Source organism: Cajanus cajan, chromosome 3 (genome assembly GCF_000230855.2).
Source record: "Cajanus cajan strain Asha chromosome 3, NIPB_CcT2T_4, whole genome shotgun sequence".
NCBI classification, from domain to species: Eukaryota; Viridiplantae; Streptophyta; class Magnoliopsida; order Fabales; family Fabaceae; genus Cajanus; species Cajanus cajan.
The window spans coordinates 80,784,066-80,799,266 of record NC_138519.1 but is presented as its reverse complement, the minus strand read 5'-3'; the positions used below and the strand labels follow the sequence as shown (position 1 = coordinate 80,799,266).

The following is a 15,201-nucleotide window of genomic DNA, read 5'->3' as shown; positions in this document are numbered from 1 at the left end:
GGTGTAAAAATTTTAAAAAATAATTTAAAAGAACTAAAACAAATTTTTGTTCATTTTATAAAAATTAAAAACAATGTTTAAAATTTTAGATAAAAAAAATTTATTAAAAAAAAATTAAAACTGACTAATTTTACGAGACTAATTTAAGCCTAATTTTAAACTACATCTTGATGTAAGAAAAAAAATAGATATGTAAAAGTTATCCTAAAAATCAACTACTGTTATTTCTATACTTTATCTTTATTAATTTTTCAAAAAAATATAATTCAAATTGTTTTTATTTTAAATTATTTTGAGTTTAATTTTAGCGTCTAAAGGCTAGTCCCATTTGAAAACGATCGTGTTGTTCACTTTCTTCGCTTCGAAAGAGGTTCAGAGTAGAAGCAGAGAGAAGCTGAATACTGATCAGAAAGATGGCGCCTCCCATTCCCAAAGTTCTCATGGTCGCTCACAAATACCAGATCAACTCCCTCATTGATATTTTGTTGTTTTTATTGCGAGCTTTCACTTACGACCTCTCGTTTTGTTCCTTTCAGGTCGCGGAGAAGCCTAGCATCGCTCTCTCTATTGCTTCTGTTCTCTCACGCGCTCAGGTGCTTGCTCCTTTCGCATTTCGTATCCAAACCTCCTTACATCAAAACCTATATATAAATGTTTACTCTGCTTAATGTTTCGTCCTCGTGGAGCGAAATGACACGCTCCAGCAATTTCGTTAGGTTACGAGTTTTGTTTGATGTCTTGATTTGGATTAAATATATTTTTATTCCTTGAAATTTTGTTAAATTTTACTTTTAGTCTAAACAATTGTTTTACTAGTTATAGTCTCTGAATTTATTTTTTATTGCTAATTTTGGCTTTTAATTCCTGAATAATTTTCTGTTAATATTTTTGGTACTTGACATGAAGATGTTTTGTTTACAAAGAAAATTTTTGTGAACTAAAATAAAATTATAAAGAGACTAAAAGTGAAAATTGACAAAAATTTAGGAAATAAACTTTGATTCTTTTTAGCTTTCTACATAAAGATTAAGAAACATTAAATTTACATACATTTAGATTAAATTATCCTTATTTATTTCTTATGTACTTAAATGTAACATTAATGTTCTACTTAAATCAGTCTTAATTATTCAATTACATAAAAATATATAGGAATCCTAAAAAAACCAAATTTTGAAACAAAACTAAAAAGTTAAAAGAACCAAAGTTTTGAAAGGAAGCTAGTATATACTTCTTTTGATTTTTGATCTAGTGGCATTTTTAGCGTCCCTAGACTTTTATTCTATAACAAAGAGTGAAAAGAAACTGACTCAAAAATGAATATATTAAAAAGTGTGATGAAGTTCTCATATTGTTGTTTTAGTTTGTTTTTAGAGTTTAATTGGAACGTACCGACAATTTTTTCCATTGTCTGCTGATCACAAATTGTCATGCATGAGATAGTTTTAGTTGGTTAAAATTATAAAAATCTTTACACTGACTGATTGTGCATGAAAATTAAACTCTTATTATTTTGTTTAGAATGTTACATTTTTTTTTTTTTGCATATTATTATTGGCAATATAACTTCTTGAAGCATATTATATATAAGCAGATGTCTACAAGAAGGGGAAGCACGGAAGTTCATGAATTTGAGGGGAAGTTTCTTGGTTCTCCTGCTCGTTTTAAAGTAACATCAGTTATTGGGCATGTATTCAGGTCCTTTTCTTATCATTATTCAGAGGAAAAGATCACTTATTAAGATTTCCCTTTCATTTTATTTTTTTAACCTTTTGAAATATATGATGCATTTGCACTCCTTTTGTCATGTCTATCTTTCAAGTGGAAGTTGCATTAGATTAAATGTTAATGAATACTGTAGAAACTCGCAATGAGTGGCATGTGAGGCAAGAAATTTTATTTTATGATGCAGTTCCACTTCCATTCCTTCTGGTTCCCTTTTAATTTTTTTTTATATCTTTTGAAATATATTATGCATTTGCACTCCTTTTGTCATCTCTCCTTCAAGTGGACGTTGCATTAGATTAAATGTTAATAAATACCGCAGAAACTCACAATGAGTGGCATGTGAAGCAAGAAATTTTATTTCATGATTCTGTTCCACAACTTCCTTCTGGTCGAAGGAAAGAAAAGATAGTGCACCAGTGATGATTAAATCATTAAAGTTGTTTGGCATGAACATCTATATTTGGTTTATGGTATAACCTTTTGGTTGCTGGTAGTGTAGTAACTGCCTTGTTTTCTACTAATTTTTTGAAGATTTAAATAGCAGTTTATGGTGCAAATCATGCTATTTGGTGTCACTGCATGCTACACATGTCTAATCATAAGTGTTTTTAGTATTCACTGCAGTTTTTCTATCTCTTGTTGATAATCTAGTGTAGATTTTCCCGGTAAATATCAAGATTGGTCAGCCACAGATCCATTAGACCTTTTTCAGGCTCAGGTTATAAAGACTGAATCAAACCCAAAGGTATTTCTTTACAAATATTTCCTTTCAATATTAGTTCCTGCCCTTCTATGAGATCCTTGGTTTGTCTGTGAACATGATTCACAATAGAATACTTTGGTGTTGTTTGATCCTAATAACTAACCCCAACTAGTGGGAAAAGGCTTGGTTGTTGTTGCATTAGCTCCTGTCTTTTCATATAATCATGCATTATTTTGAGTTATTGGGGCAAAATAGATTGCTTTTGTCTTTGTTTTCCTTTTCCTAAATGAAACCCAATTCATGATTCTTTATATGCTCATAGTTAGTAAGAAGTAAGACCAGACAATAAAAATCATATTTTTGTTAGTGATCTATCTATCTCTGTACAATTCCTAGAGATTGAATTTAATTTTTTAATGTTTTCTGAATATTCTCAGAAATTCATTTTGAGGAAATGTTCTGAGGCTTTTGTTTGTAATTTGTTATGCATTTTTGAGTTCTCCTAGTTTTGAATACTACAAAGGGGCTGCAGGACATAAGCATAAACTGAAACCTTTTTTTTCGAATGGCAATAGATATAATATAACTTTCTAGCTCAAATAATTATGTATATATGGCATGCATTATTAAGAGATTTTCAGGAGTTATTGGAAGCAATAGCTACCCCCTCAACTGAATGGTGCACTACCCTTATACATGCACACAAAGGATAGAGGTGAGGGGTAGAAGATTCTTTTGTGTTTCACCTGGCTGAAGAAAAAGTGGACAGAGTTCATTAACTTTGTTGACTCATTGCTTTTAGAAACATAGTTGTAGTAGCTTTGAAAAATCACTGAAGCCAAGAATTGCTACAACTCTAAAATGTCCTATTAAGGGAACATGGTGACCCTTTCAAAAAAACAGTGCACACACTTATCACAATTTTGTGTTGATAATGAATTGTTACTGTGTATTTAAATTTACTCATTACTTATAACAACAAGGGAAATGAGAACCGAGCTGTAGGGTGTAGATTACCTGGTCATAGAAGGTTTAGTTTCTTTTCAAAGTTTCACTTGGTCTCAATTCTTAGCAAGGGTTTAAAAAAGTTTCTATTATAATTTCATTTTAACTATCATATTGTTTCTCTATTTTAGCAGCTGCTGTGTCAGTGGTGTGAGACTTGAGTACTCGACACAGTTTTAAATGCTTCTGATTGGGTGTTGTAAAGACCTGATTATATTGAAATGCCTTTTCTTTTTTCTTTTTTTCCTGGTCTTCATTCCACCTCCTTACATTTGAAAAGTGTTTGTTCCATTAATGCTTGCTAACTGCTGGAGAATTGAGTTATTCTGTCAGTTGAGATGTGGCATCTACAGTTTATTTTGTTGTGATGATTTCCTGCAGTTATTAACACCCATTGTTTCATTCAGGCGCATATCTGTAGACATTTAAATCAAGAAGCTCGGGGATGTCGTTATCTAGTATTGTGGTTAGATTGTGATCGTGAAGGAGAAAATATATGCTTTGAGGGTAACTACATTGTTTTTCCTCTCAACATATATTATTACTATAGTTGCTATTCTTTATTTCTTGAGACTTTGAAGAGTATACTCAGTCTGTGCTCTGTTATTTCATTGCAAAATCATTATTTTAATGGAGTTTTTATTTTGTTTTTGAAAAGAAAAAAAACCATCCCTTTGAACAAATCTATTTCTAGTTAAAGGTAATTTGCACAAAAAGAAAATAATAGAACATTAAAATATAAATAATTCTGCCACAGTACCCTTGTTATAGTATGACATAACCCTTCAGCCTAATCTCTGTCTATTAAAAAAGCTTAGTTGTTCTATTGTTTAACACTGGCACCTTAGTATTTGCATCTAAAACTTTATCCATTCTTTGTTTCAAATACTACTTTAGGTATTAGGAACTAATTACCAGCTAAGAGTAGTCTTGTGTGCCAAGTTTCAACTTGTACAAATTTCAAGGAAGTATTTTTCTACTCTTTTTTTGGCATTTTGTGTGCATGGGCTCCACATCCCAATATTAATTTTCTCTTCCTATTCATGGTGAACATTGAATCTCACCTTGTACTATACTAGGATATCTTGTTTTAGGTAGAATCATGCCTTCACAATCAGTAAAGCTTGAAAAATGAGTTACAATCAAATTTAAAATTTATATTTTGAACCATTTGAAATATTGGATGTTGTTGCAGTTATAAACTCTACTGGTTTCAGTATAAATGATACTTATCGTGCACGGTTCTCTTCTGTTACCGAGAAAGATGTTCTGAAGGCTCTAGACAACCTTGTCAGACCAAACAGAGATGAGGCGCTGGCTGTAGATGCTAGGCAAGAGATAGATTTGAAGGTTGGAGTTGCCTTTACTCGATTTCAAACGAGTTATTTCCAGGGAAAATATGGGAACCTAGACTCCAGAGTTATATCGTTAGTTTTCTGTTCTATTCAGTCCTTTTTAATTGTTGTTTATCTTATATTTGCTGTCATACCATTTTTCTAATTTGTACCTTTTTTTTAATCAATGAAGAATGCCAGTTGTATCTTGTTGCGTCGAAATTATAATTATTAAAAATGAGAATAATCTAACTTGTGTATATCCCAGAGTAGCAACAGCTGAATGGAGATTTGCAGCTTAGTGCTTCAACTATTAACCTTGGGACAAAAATTGCCTAAAAAATTAAAGTTAGTTACCTGATGTTGATTGGAGTGAGGGTTTGCTTAGTTTTTGGCTCATAATAGTATTGGATTGGAACAATATTATACAGTTGAGCATTGCTGAAACACACCAGGCTGCTAATGTTTTAAGTTCACAATGCTAAAGGCCTCATTCTGTTTCATCTAATTCGGGAAAAAAAAAAAAAAAGACTGATCAACTTTCTTTTCTTCTTGCCATGATAATAGTGTTCTCAAGATCAGCTTGGTATATATTATGAAATCCATTTTCGTTGTTCTAGCTTTTGGAACAATTAGTAATCTGACATGCTATACTAATTTGATTCTTTTTCAATGTTTTATTCAAGTAGCTGTCAATCCCTTTATAATAATTTAATAATTATGTCATCATTATGTGTTTGCGGTGCTTTGTTCTGTTCTGTTTTGCTATTCCTATTCTGTCATACATTTGGGGCCTGGGAATGATTAGGTTCATAGGCATGACATGTATTGGCAACTGGTAATACTAGCTGCAATATCTTCACTAGATCTACAGGCATCTCAACTTTTTGCAGGAATCATTACACATCACAAAAACTCTAATTTCTAATTTATCATCATTCTTGAGTCAATAATTTCTTTTTGGTTAAGCTTTGATGAAGTTATTGATTGTGCAAATTGATGCCTATTTCAGGTATGGACCATGTCAAACTCCTACCTTGGGATTTTGCGTGCAGCGGTATTTACAAATAAACACTTTCAAGCCAGAAAAGTTTTGGAGTTTGCACCCTTACATAATGCAAAGTGGCTATGAAATTCAGCTAGAATGGCAACGTGGCAAATTGTTTGACATAAATGTGAAAAATTATATTCTCTTATATTTGAGTCTTTCAATGTCCCAAGCTGACAAAGGTCACCCTTTTGATACTTTTATGCCATTGCAGGTTGCTATGATGTTTCAAAACCTGGTTTCCGAAGATGGACTTTTGGAAGTTACTGAAATATCAGAAAAGCAGGAAACGAAAGGCCGACCTATTGGACTAAACACAGTGAATCTTCTGAAGGTTAATAATCACATGGAGGATATAATCTTTTATATTATAAATAAGTGCAACATTTGAATTGTCTTTAGATATATTAGATGCAAAGTTAATTGTCATGGAATTTTCCCTTCAAAGCCAACTAGTATTGGAGCATACATTTATGATGTATTAAGAAATTATCAGGGAGTTATTTTTATATTAATTTTTTATTAGGCAATTATATGTTATCTGTGAGTGTGACAGTTATAGTGGTATAGAGATTGTGTGAAAGACTTGTAAAAGACAATAAAGGTGTTAGATTGTTATTTCTGGCGTTTTGAAGGAGGAAACTCTGTTGATGTTTGTACTCAAATATAGCCTAAAAACCAGACTATTTCTATAATTAATTCAGAATTCAGTGTGTTTATTTCTTGAGTTAACGTAAATGGCTCCAGAACAATGTTATTTCCAGGTTGCTTCAAGTGCTCTAGGATTTGGACCTCATATGGCTATGCAACTAGCTGAGCGATTGTATACTCAAGGTTTCATCAGGTTTTCTTACAATCTATTAGTCTTTTATGTTAGTAATATGTAATATTACTTACTTTATAGTATGTACTAAATTTTGATTGGTTTCTGCACAATGTTTCTCAAGCTATCCACGCACTGAAAGCACTGCATACCCTACTTCATTTGACTTTCGTGGTGTACTCTCTGCACAATCAAATAATCCAACATGGGGTAATTATGTACAAGGGCTACTAACCAATGGTTATCAAAAACCTCGATCAGGAACTGATGTAGGTGATCATCCTCCTATTACTCCAATGAGATCAGCAGCAGAAGATATGCTGGGCAATGATGCTTGGAAGCTGTACCAATATATTTGTCAACACTTCATAGGGACAGTGTCTCCGGACTGCAAGTATATAAGGTAAAATCCATGCTGTTTCACCATTTCTTGGTGATCATCTAATGGTTTTGACTTCATTCATGTGATTCCACAAATGTCCCATGCCTCATATTTGGATTGTATTATCAGAGGTAATCTGGTTAACTTATGCTGGTTTCTCCTTGTTATCATAATCAAATATTTATCATTTTTATAGTGATAGCAATACTCAATTACTGGGTACAATGTCAAACATTTTATAACATGATAGGCCAAGGTAATATTTCGTCGTAAATTCAAATATATGTAGGCTCTGAAACCTATTGGAAGTTTTTCTTTCCCAATTTGTCCCTGTCTGATTGTCATGAAAATGTACATGATAGAAGATGCAGGGTGTGGCTTCCCCAATATTTTTGTCATCATCATAATAATCATATATCCTTTCAACTTATTATATTGGCATAATATATGTGCTTCTTTCTTCTAAAGCCATTATTTGTCTAAAGCTTTGCAAATTTTTACCTGCCCTTGCTTTGTCTTATTGCATGATCTTGATACACATTTAGTTTTCTCATGCATTCTTATCATCCTTCCAGGAGAAAGGTTGAATTTTCCGTAGGTGGAGAGTCCTTTCATTGTACAGGGCAGCATGTCATCACCAAAGGATTTACTGCTATTATGCCTTGGTTGGCCATAAATGATAAAATTATTCCATCATTTATAAAAGGGCAGAAAATTGAAGTATCAAAATTGGAGCTCTATGAGGTAATTGTGCAGCCTCCTGACTTGTATTCAGTTTATGCATAGAGTATTTTAGATTTGATCCTAACTTAGTCTTTTTTGTTGGGTTTATTTAGTTTTTTTTTGGGAGGATGGGGGGAGGGTTGCTTGGTGATTGTTATTGGGTAAAGCCATAAAGTGAACTGTTCATAGTTTTGTTTTTTATTCAAATATAATTAATGTTTGGATCATATATATAACTATTTCTGGTAAGAAGAAAAAAGGTTGAGCCTCATTTCGCATTAGAGTTGTGTATATATTATAGATTATAGATAGCTAACACAAGTTCTACAGGGGAAGACCTCTCCTCCTGATTACCTTACTGAAAGTGAGCTGATCTCCCTGATGGAGAAGAATGGAATAGGAACAGATGCATCAATTCCAGTACATATTAACAACATATGTGAACGGAATTATGTGCAGGTAATGGATATAGTAGACATGAGATCTAAACATATAGATGTATCATTGACTGGATATTCATCTAAACCAAATTGCAGGTACAAGCAGGCAGAAAGCTTGTCCCAACCACTTTAGGCATAACATTAGTAAGAGGTTATCAAACAATAGATCCAGACCTCTGTCTGCCTGATATTCGTAGCTTCATTGAGCAACAAATTACTCTTATTGCTAGGGGTCAGGTTGATCATCGTTGTGTGGTGCAACATGTAATCCAACAGTTCAAGCAGAAGTTTAGTTATTTTGTCAAGAAGGTTGGCTAACTATGTTTAAGCGTTTGTTATTGGTCAAAATGCGGTTCTGTATGTTTATTTTCAATGTTCATAACACAATAGTTTTTCATTTGTTTATTTTTGTCTCTACTAAATAATTTCTTTTGATTTAAGTTTGTTTTCTGCTTGATCCTTCTTCCCTAACCTGAACATCATGTTTTTTGAACTTGTTTGATTAAAGTTCTAAATTAATTCATACTCTTGTTTTGGGCCTTAATTGCATCAGGTCACAGTTTATTTACATCTTTTGCTGTTCAATTTCAGTCTTCCCGTTCGTGCTTACTTTTGTATATCAAACCTGTTATTTATAAAATATGCTTGTGTAAATCTTTGAAGTTTGAACTTCTTTTCATGCGGATCTTACTATCTAACTGCGTATTTATGATGGTGCTGTAGTTTTGTGCAAACCTGCTAAATCCAACTTTTTCTTTTCTACTTTTTTATCAAGTTAATAACGTGTTACATAAGTCATAACTGCATTAAAATTTTGATCCTTTTTTTTCTAAAAATTTACCCAGTAAAACGATAGTAGCTTACCTTGTAATTTAAAATAGCTTGTCACACTAAAATGAAATCCATTTGGACAGGGGTCCAAGGGTATACTTCCCAAGAATACAAGTACTGGATAATAATGTTAATATACGACATCAGTGTCATGTTAGCATGACATTTATAGATTCATGTTTAAATCATTACATTAGAAAATAGGAATTGTTATTATATATATGTTTGAAAGAATATTGCTATAGGATTATCATACACTCATAAGTTTATGTGAATGAACTTCTGAAGCATCCATGAGTTGCTGCATGTGGAATTTATGTGATAATGAAATGTTCCACAGCTTCCTTCTATATTCTTTCATTTTTCAAATAGTCTACAAAGACTTGGTGAATTCGATACTAAGTTACTACTAAGTTGTGCATGGATGTATGTTACATTGTTTGACTAATTCTGTTGCTTGCTATCTTGCTCAGATTGAAGACATGGATGCGTTATTTGAGGCACAGTTTTCTAATCTTACCGATTCAGGGCGTGTTATGAGTAAATGTGGTAAATGCTTGCGATATATGAAGTACATTTCTGCTCAGCCAACACGATTGTATTGTGGTACATGTGAGGAGGTTTATTATCTTCCACAGAAGGGCTCAATCAAGGTAATATCATATAGCCTGCCTAATAGTATCAACTTAAACTGTTTTCCTGCTAGTCACGTGTTTTCTTATTTACATGGTTTCTTGTTATCATATAGGATATTATAAACTAAGAAACTTCCTTGCTTCCTTACCTTATGTTTGTTAACTGATCTAATCATCTAACTAATGTACCTTCATTTTCACCCGTAGTCCCTTGTAAAACACAGGATGACCTGTTATAGCTTTCGTACTTGGATCTCTCCTTTAGAGTGGTTGCATTGATATAATTACCATGCTGCAATAATTAGAGGATGCTTATAAACGTTCTTTTTAAGATTATTACTGACCTACATTACGTGTGCTATTATGCACCAGTGCCTTCACTAGTTTTTAGATCATGATCCAGAGAGTTTTTAGCCTGCCTTTTCACCATCCTAACTTGTATGAACATGTAATCATCTTTACTGTTTGTGCTACTACCTCATATATGAAACAAAATAAGAAAGAAGGGGCTTTGGGTTTTGGTAATATTTTTCTAAAAGCATTGCTCCAGAGGATTGAATATGAACATTGCACCATCACTCTGGAAGTTTAAGAGTAATTGAGAGAGAACCATGGTGTCTACCCATTGGATATTCATTGTATTTCATTTATTTGAGATTATTTTTTTGTTTCTGTTTTATGTTATGTGCCAAATATCTGTCACCCACATTTGCATTAACTGTTTCTGCAGCTATACAAAGAATTGACTTGTCCTCTAGACAATTTTGAGCTTTTGATCTGCTCCATGCCTGGTCCAGAGGGTAAATCATTCCCACTATGCCCATACTGCTACAGCAATCCCCCATTTGAAGGTATTGAAGCACTCATCAATACAGCTAAAACTGGTACTTCTGGCAAGATTGGCAAGGGAGCTGGCATGCCCTGCAACCTATGCCCTCATCCCACTTGCCCAAATTCTCTGGTTTCTCAGGGCGTATGTGCTTGCCCAGAGTGCAGCGGGACACTTGTCTTAGACCCAGTAAGTTTCCCCAGATGGCGACTTTGTTGCAATATGTGCAATTGCCTAGTTTTTCTTGCACAAGGTGCTCATAGAATCTCCACAACTAAAGAGCAGTGCCCTGAATGCGAATCTTCAATCATTGAAGTAGACTTCAACAAGAAAACAACTCCTCTCGAAGATGGAGCTACCTTGCACCGTGGTTGCATTTTATGTGATGATTTGCTACATTCCCTTGTGGAAATGAAACACGGTAGAAGTTTCAGGCATATGAGTTCCCGAGGAAGAGGTAGAGGACGGGGGGGCAGGGGCAGGGGCAGAGGCAGAGGACGCGGGGGTGGAAGAATGATGGATCCAAAAATGAGCTTCCGAGATTTCTAGGTAACGCTTAGTTGTTCATCATCTCTGTAGCTTAAATTGTATATGATTTTTTTTTAAATGATTATCTACTGATTACTAGATATAGTTCGAATTATCCTTTGGTTGATTATTGATTGTTTAGTTGCTGTACATTTGTTCTTGGCGTAATTATCTTGTTCACCCGATTTTAAGAACAAATAGCAAATGTTGAAGGTTTTTTTAATTTTCAAAATTAGAAGCATACAGATGCAAAATAACATTTGTGTTCTACACAGTTTTATTTAAAGAATATTTATTCGATTTTATTGTTTTCTTTTATTGTTGAAGCAAATTTTGTACAAAAGGATTTTTAAATTATATTGACTAAATTTCAGTGAAGGGTTGTTATAAAATTGAGTGTATTTGATAAGCCATTTTAATTGTTTATACTATCTTTGTTTTTATTTATAAGATTCAATTTAGAATAATTGGTTATTCCTTTATATAAGACTCAATCCATAGTGTTTGATGTATTAATTATTTTTAGACTAAAATATCCCTAGTTAAAATATATTCTCTTAATTTGATGAAATACATTAATTGTAAACTCTTTAAAAGACATACATTCTAATTAGTTAGGAGAGTAAATATTGTTAATTATGAGAGAGTAGTGTAAGATATGCACTTTAATTAGTTAGGAGAGAGATGAGTATTAATTAAGAGAGTAAATAGTAAGGATAACTTTGAAAGAAAATATAAAAATAGGATAAATTTATTGTTATTAACTGAATTAATTACTTTCTAAGATTTTGATGAATTAGATATTTAAATCTTATATATAGAAACAAAAGTAATTCGCAACATTTTGACTAAGTTATAAGTTATAAGCTAGTTGGACTAGAGTCAGTTATACCAGTAAGGCATATAAGGGGATTGAATGATTAAGATTTTTTTTTTTAATTTTTAAAGTTGTATCATTTCTTAAAAATATTATGTGTTGTTTCAGGAAATTCATATAACTTGTGTTTTTTTAGTCTCCATCATTTATAATAAGATTTAATGACAAAGATCCATTATATGTTTGGAGGAATCAATTTATAATAATTTGAATTATATTTATTCTTTTTTTTAGGGGAGTTAAATTTATTCTTAAACCTTTATAATTTTGCATAAAATATGATTTTTATTAATTCAAGAGTTTAATTATAGTTATATATTATTTAGAATATCTGTATTGAATCGAATAATAAGAAGATAATCAAATTATTTATAATTTTGTTTTAAAAAATATATTACAATATTACTTTTTATGTATATAAATGAGGTATTAAATGCTTTTAGATTATCTTAAACAAAAAAGGATCTTAATCCATGAAAATTATTTTAGATTAATATAGAAATTATAAACAATTTATAAATAATTTTGAAACCAGTTGTGAGTATTGGGATAATTTTCTATTAAAATTATTGAAAGGAGCAAGAGTGACTATATGTCATATTATTGTTTATCATATTTATTAATTTGTATCTCTTATTTATTTAAAAGATAATTTAGGAATTTGATATAATTTCAGTCTTACATTAAATAAATAGTAGTAATGTGAGAGGTATTAATAGTTCTTTTCATTTGGGTTAAATAAATTAGATATATTAACTTTTTTAGTAATATTTTTCGAAAACAACTCTCAAGTTAAATAATAAAATAACAAGTATATGAATAGCTGATGAAAGTTTTAAAAAGTATAATAAAATTATTTAAATTATGTATATATATATATATATATTTTTTTTTTTGAATAATAAATGTTGTAAATCAGTGAGTTATGTTAGTTAGATAGATTCGAATTCATTTTATTTTTCTGAACAGAATATATTAGTAAATTATTAAGTTATATTAGCTAGGTAGATTCGAACTCACTTACACACACATATATGATAATTTTTAAAAACTAAAAATATTTTGAGTAAAAAAACATAAATATTTAATTAAAGTTGAATGGTTTTAACGGGTTAAAAAGTATTTTCATACAATAAAATAACAATTAAATGCACAAATTATGATGACAAAATAATTATTTTTCTAAAAAAAAAATCTATCGGAAGAGTTAAAATATAAATTTATTTAAGCATTTAAGTAAGATATTAATAAATGAATATATTAGTAAAATATAATGAATATAGGTACGGATGGTTTTGAATAAGTGGAGCGTCAACTGCCGTTGTAATGGAAATTGGATGCAGACCAACCCACCACATGCACCTAAGGATTATAGGATAACATCAATCAGAAAGCACGTCAAAGTGTCGAACTTAATTGGTGTGTTTGCATGTGAGCAATGAAAATGATTTTAGATCAACGTGATTTTACAATTTATAAAATGGATTTCAACTAAAATTAAATTTAAAGTAATGTGATTTTTTTTTAAAGAATAAATATTAGAAAAATATTTTTTTTTAGAAATTACTGTATGAGTACTTTGGATCGGAATGATTTTGAGTTTGTAATTATCAAATTAGATTTTAATGTCTATGTCTATTTTTCTCTCTAAAGACTTGTATCAAAACTAAATTATTAATATAAATTAAACTTACGTATATAATATGTTAATATATATGATTATTTTTACATTTTTTGATCATTAATAAGTTAACTTAGTCGATTAATTAATTAAATTATTTGATTTTTTAATCAATAAAAAAGATTATAATGACAGTAATAAAGTTTGAATTTAATATTTTGTACATAACTACTATTTTAGTCTTTGTAATGTATAGGCTTAATATTTATTATATAATTAAAATTTATAATAATTTATATATATAAATAATACTATGTTTGAATATATAAATTATACTTAAAATTTATTACTTTTAAAAATATATAAATTATATTTGCAATTTAGAATATTATAATTATTTTAAGTTATTTTTATGTTGTTAAATTAGATCGTTGTTTAGTGTTGAAAGACTTTAGGATTTAAAGATTCCTTAAGATTTTTAGTGATGTTGGAGTTTTTTTTTGTATAAGCATAATTCTAATATTGCGTCAAGTGCATATTCGTGGCGCTAGGCATAGTTTTAACTTGAGGTTCTTTATCTCAATCACATCTAGCATAAGATTGGTGGCGCTGAACATGAGGAGAGAGGCTCGTCTTAGGTTGACATGGCGTCAGGAACAATTAGAATGACATTAAGTGTGGAAGCATTAAGAGGTATTTGGCTTGGTGATGTCGGACCAAAGGTGAAGTGTCGCCTAGTGTGGCCAAGCTATAACTCTCTGTCTAGATGACGTTGGGCTAATATGGTGACATCGGGTGTGAGTCAACTCCTTGCCTAAGATGCGATTGGTACCTTACCATGCCAGACACAAAGTCTTAGGGACCTCTACCTTATTTACCTCAACCACGGGTTGTGAAATGATGGGTGTGGACAAGACAGAGAGTTCCCTACCTCGATGACACTGGATGCGGAGTGTATTAAGTTGGACATTATTTGTGGAATGATAATATGTTAATTTATTTGATGAGTTGTTTAATACTTGATGATTGAGTTGTTTGATGACTAAGTAGGGATGATGTTTTATATGATGATGTTTTGAGATGAATGATGACTGATAAATTAAGATGTACGTCGTGAGTTGTAGAATTGTGTATTGGTTGTGTAGCTATAATGGTATTGTACGTTGTTGATTATGAGTTGTAGAGTTGTGTATTTAAACTATTGATGATGTTTATTGTTTTGCAAATAAACATCATCAACTTTAATTTCATTCTAATTTATTCTGACATTTGATAATTTATTGTTTTTATGAAGTTTTTATATTATTAATTTAAAGTTAAATTATTTATCTTAAATATCAATCATTCATCGATGTTTTTCTTTTTATGTTAAAATTATTTGTTTTTCAAAACACAATAAAAATAAGAGTTTAGAAAAAAATGAAAAACAATAAATAAAAAGTCTTTATTTGATTTTTTCTTCTTCTAAATTATATGGTATTTTTGATATATATGTAAATAAAGCTAATGTATATGCACCAAAAAAATGAAATAACTAAGTGTGATTTAAAATAAATAAATGATTGATATTTTTTTATCTTAATAATTTAATCTCAATGTAATATAACAGACTTACAAAAAGAATAATTAAGATAAAATTACAATTAAGGTGTTTATTTGTAAAGTTTAAGGATAAATTATAATAAAATTAAATT

The 15,201-nt window shown here is 30.7% G+C and overlaps 1 protein-coding gene across 3 annotated transcripts; it reads left to right on the top strand.

The window, feature by feature from the left end:
- Nucleotides 1-299: 299 nt before the first annotated feature.
- On the top strand, nt 300-14,679 carry LOC109815357 (DNA topoisomerase, type IA, core). Of its 3 annotated transcripts, XM_020380172.3 has the most exons (16): nt 300-443; nt 537-593; nt 1,595-1,698; nt 2,380-2,473; nt 3,844-3,943; nt 4,632-4,863; nt 5,783-5,945; nt 6,033-6,152; nt 6,583-6,662; nt 6,766-7,044; nt 7,599-7,767; nt 8,077-8,205; nt 8,283-8,495; nt 9,491-9,670; nt 10,383-11,030; nt 14,101-14,679. In XM_020380172.3, exons 1-15 carry the CDS (start codon nt 414-416, stop codon nt 11,028-11,030), a joined length of 2,598 nt encoding a protein of 865 aa, XP_020235761.1. In that variant the 5' UTR covers nt 300-413; the 3' UTR covers nt 14,101-14,679. The 3 variants fall into 3 exon arrangements, with proteins under 3 accessions (XP_020235761.1, XP_020235691.1, XP_020235823.1); XM_020380102.3 differs by lacking the exon at nt 14,101-14,679 and having other exon boundaries at nt 10,383-11,159; XM_020380234.3 differs by lacking the exons at nt 300-443; nt 14,101-14,679 and having other exon boundaries at nt 565-593; nt 2,385-2,473; nt 10,383-11,159.
- The last annotated feature ends 522 nt before the right edge of the window (nt 14,680-15,201 follow it).

Excerpts from the sequence above, each read along its gene's own strand:
- LOC109815357 (XM_020380172.3), top strand. The coding sequence starts at position 414 with ATGGCGCCTCCCATTCCCAAAGTTCTCATG. Across the intron at positions 3,944-4,631 it reads AGAAAATATATGCTTTGAGG|TTATAAACTCTACTGGTTTC; the intron begins GTAACTACATTG and ends ATGTTGTTGCAG. Across the intron at positions 6,663-6,765 it reads TATACTCAAGGTTTCATCAG|CTATCCACGCACTGAAAGCA; the intron begins GTTTTCTTACAA and ends ATGTTTCTCAAG.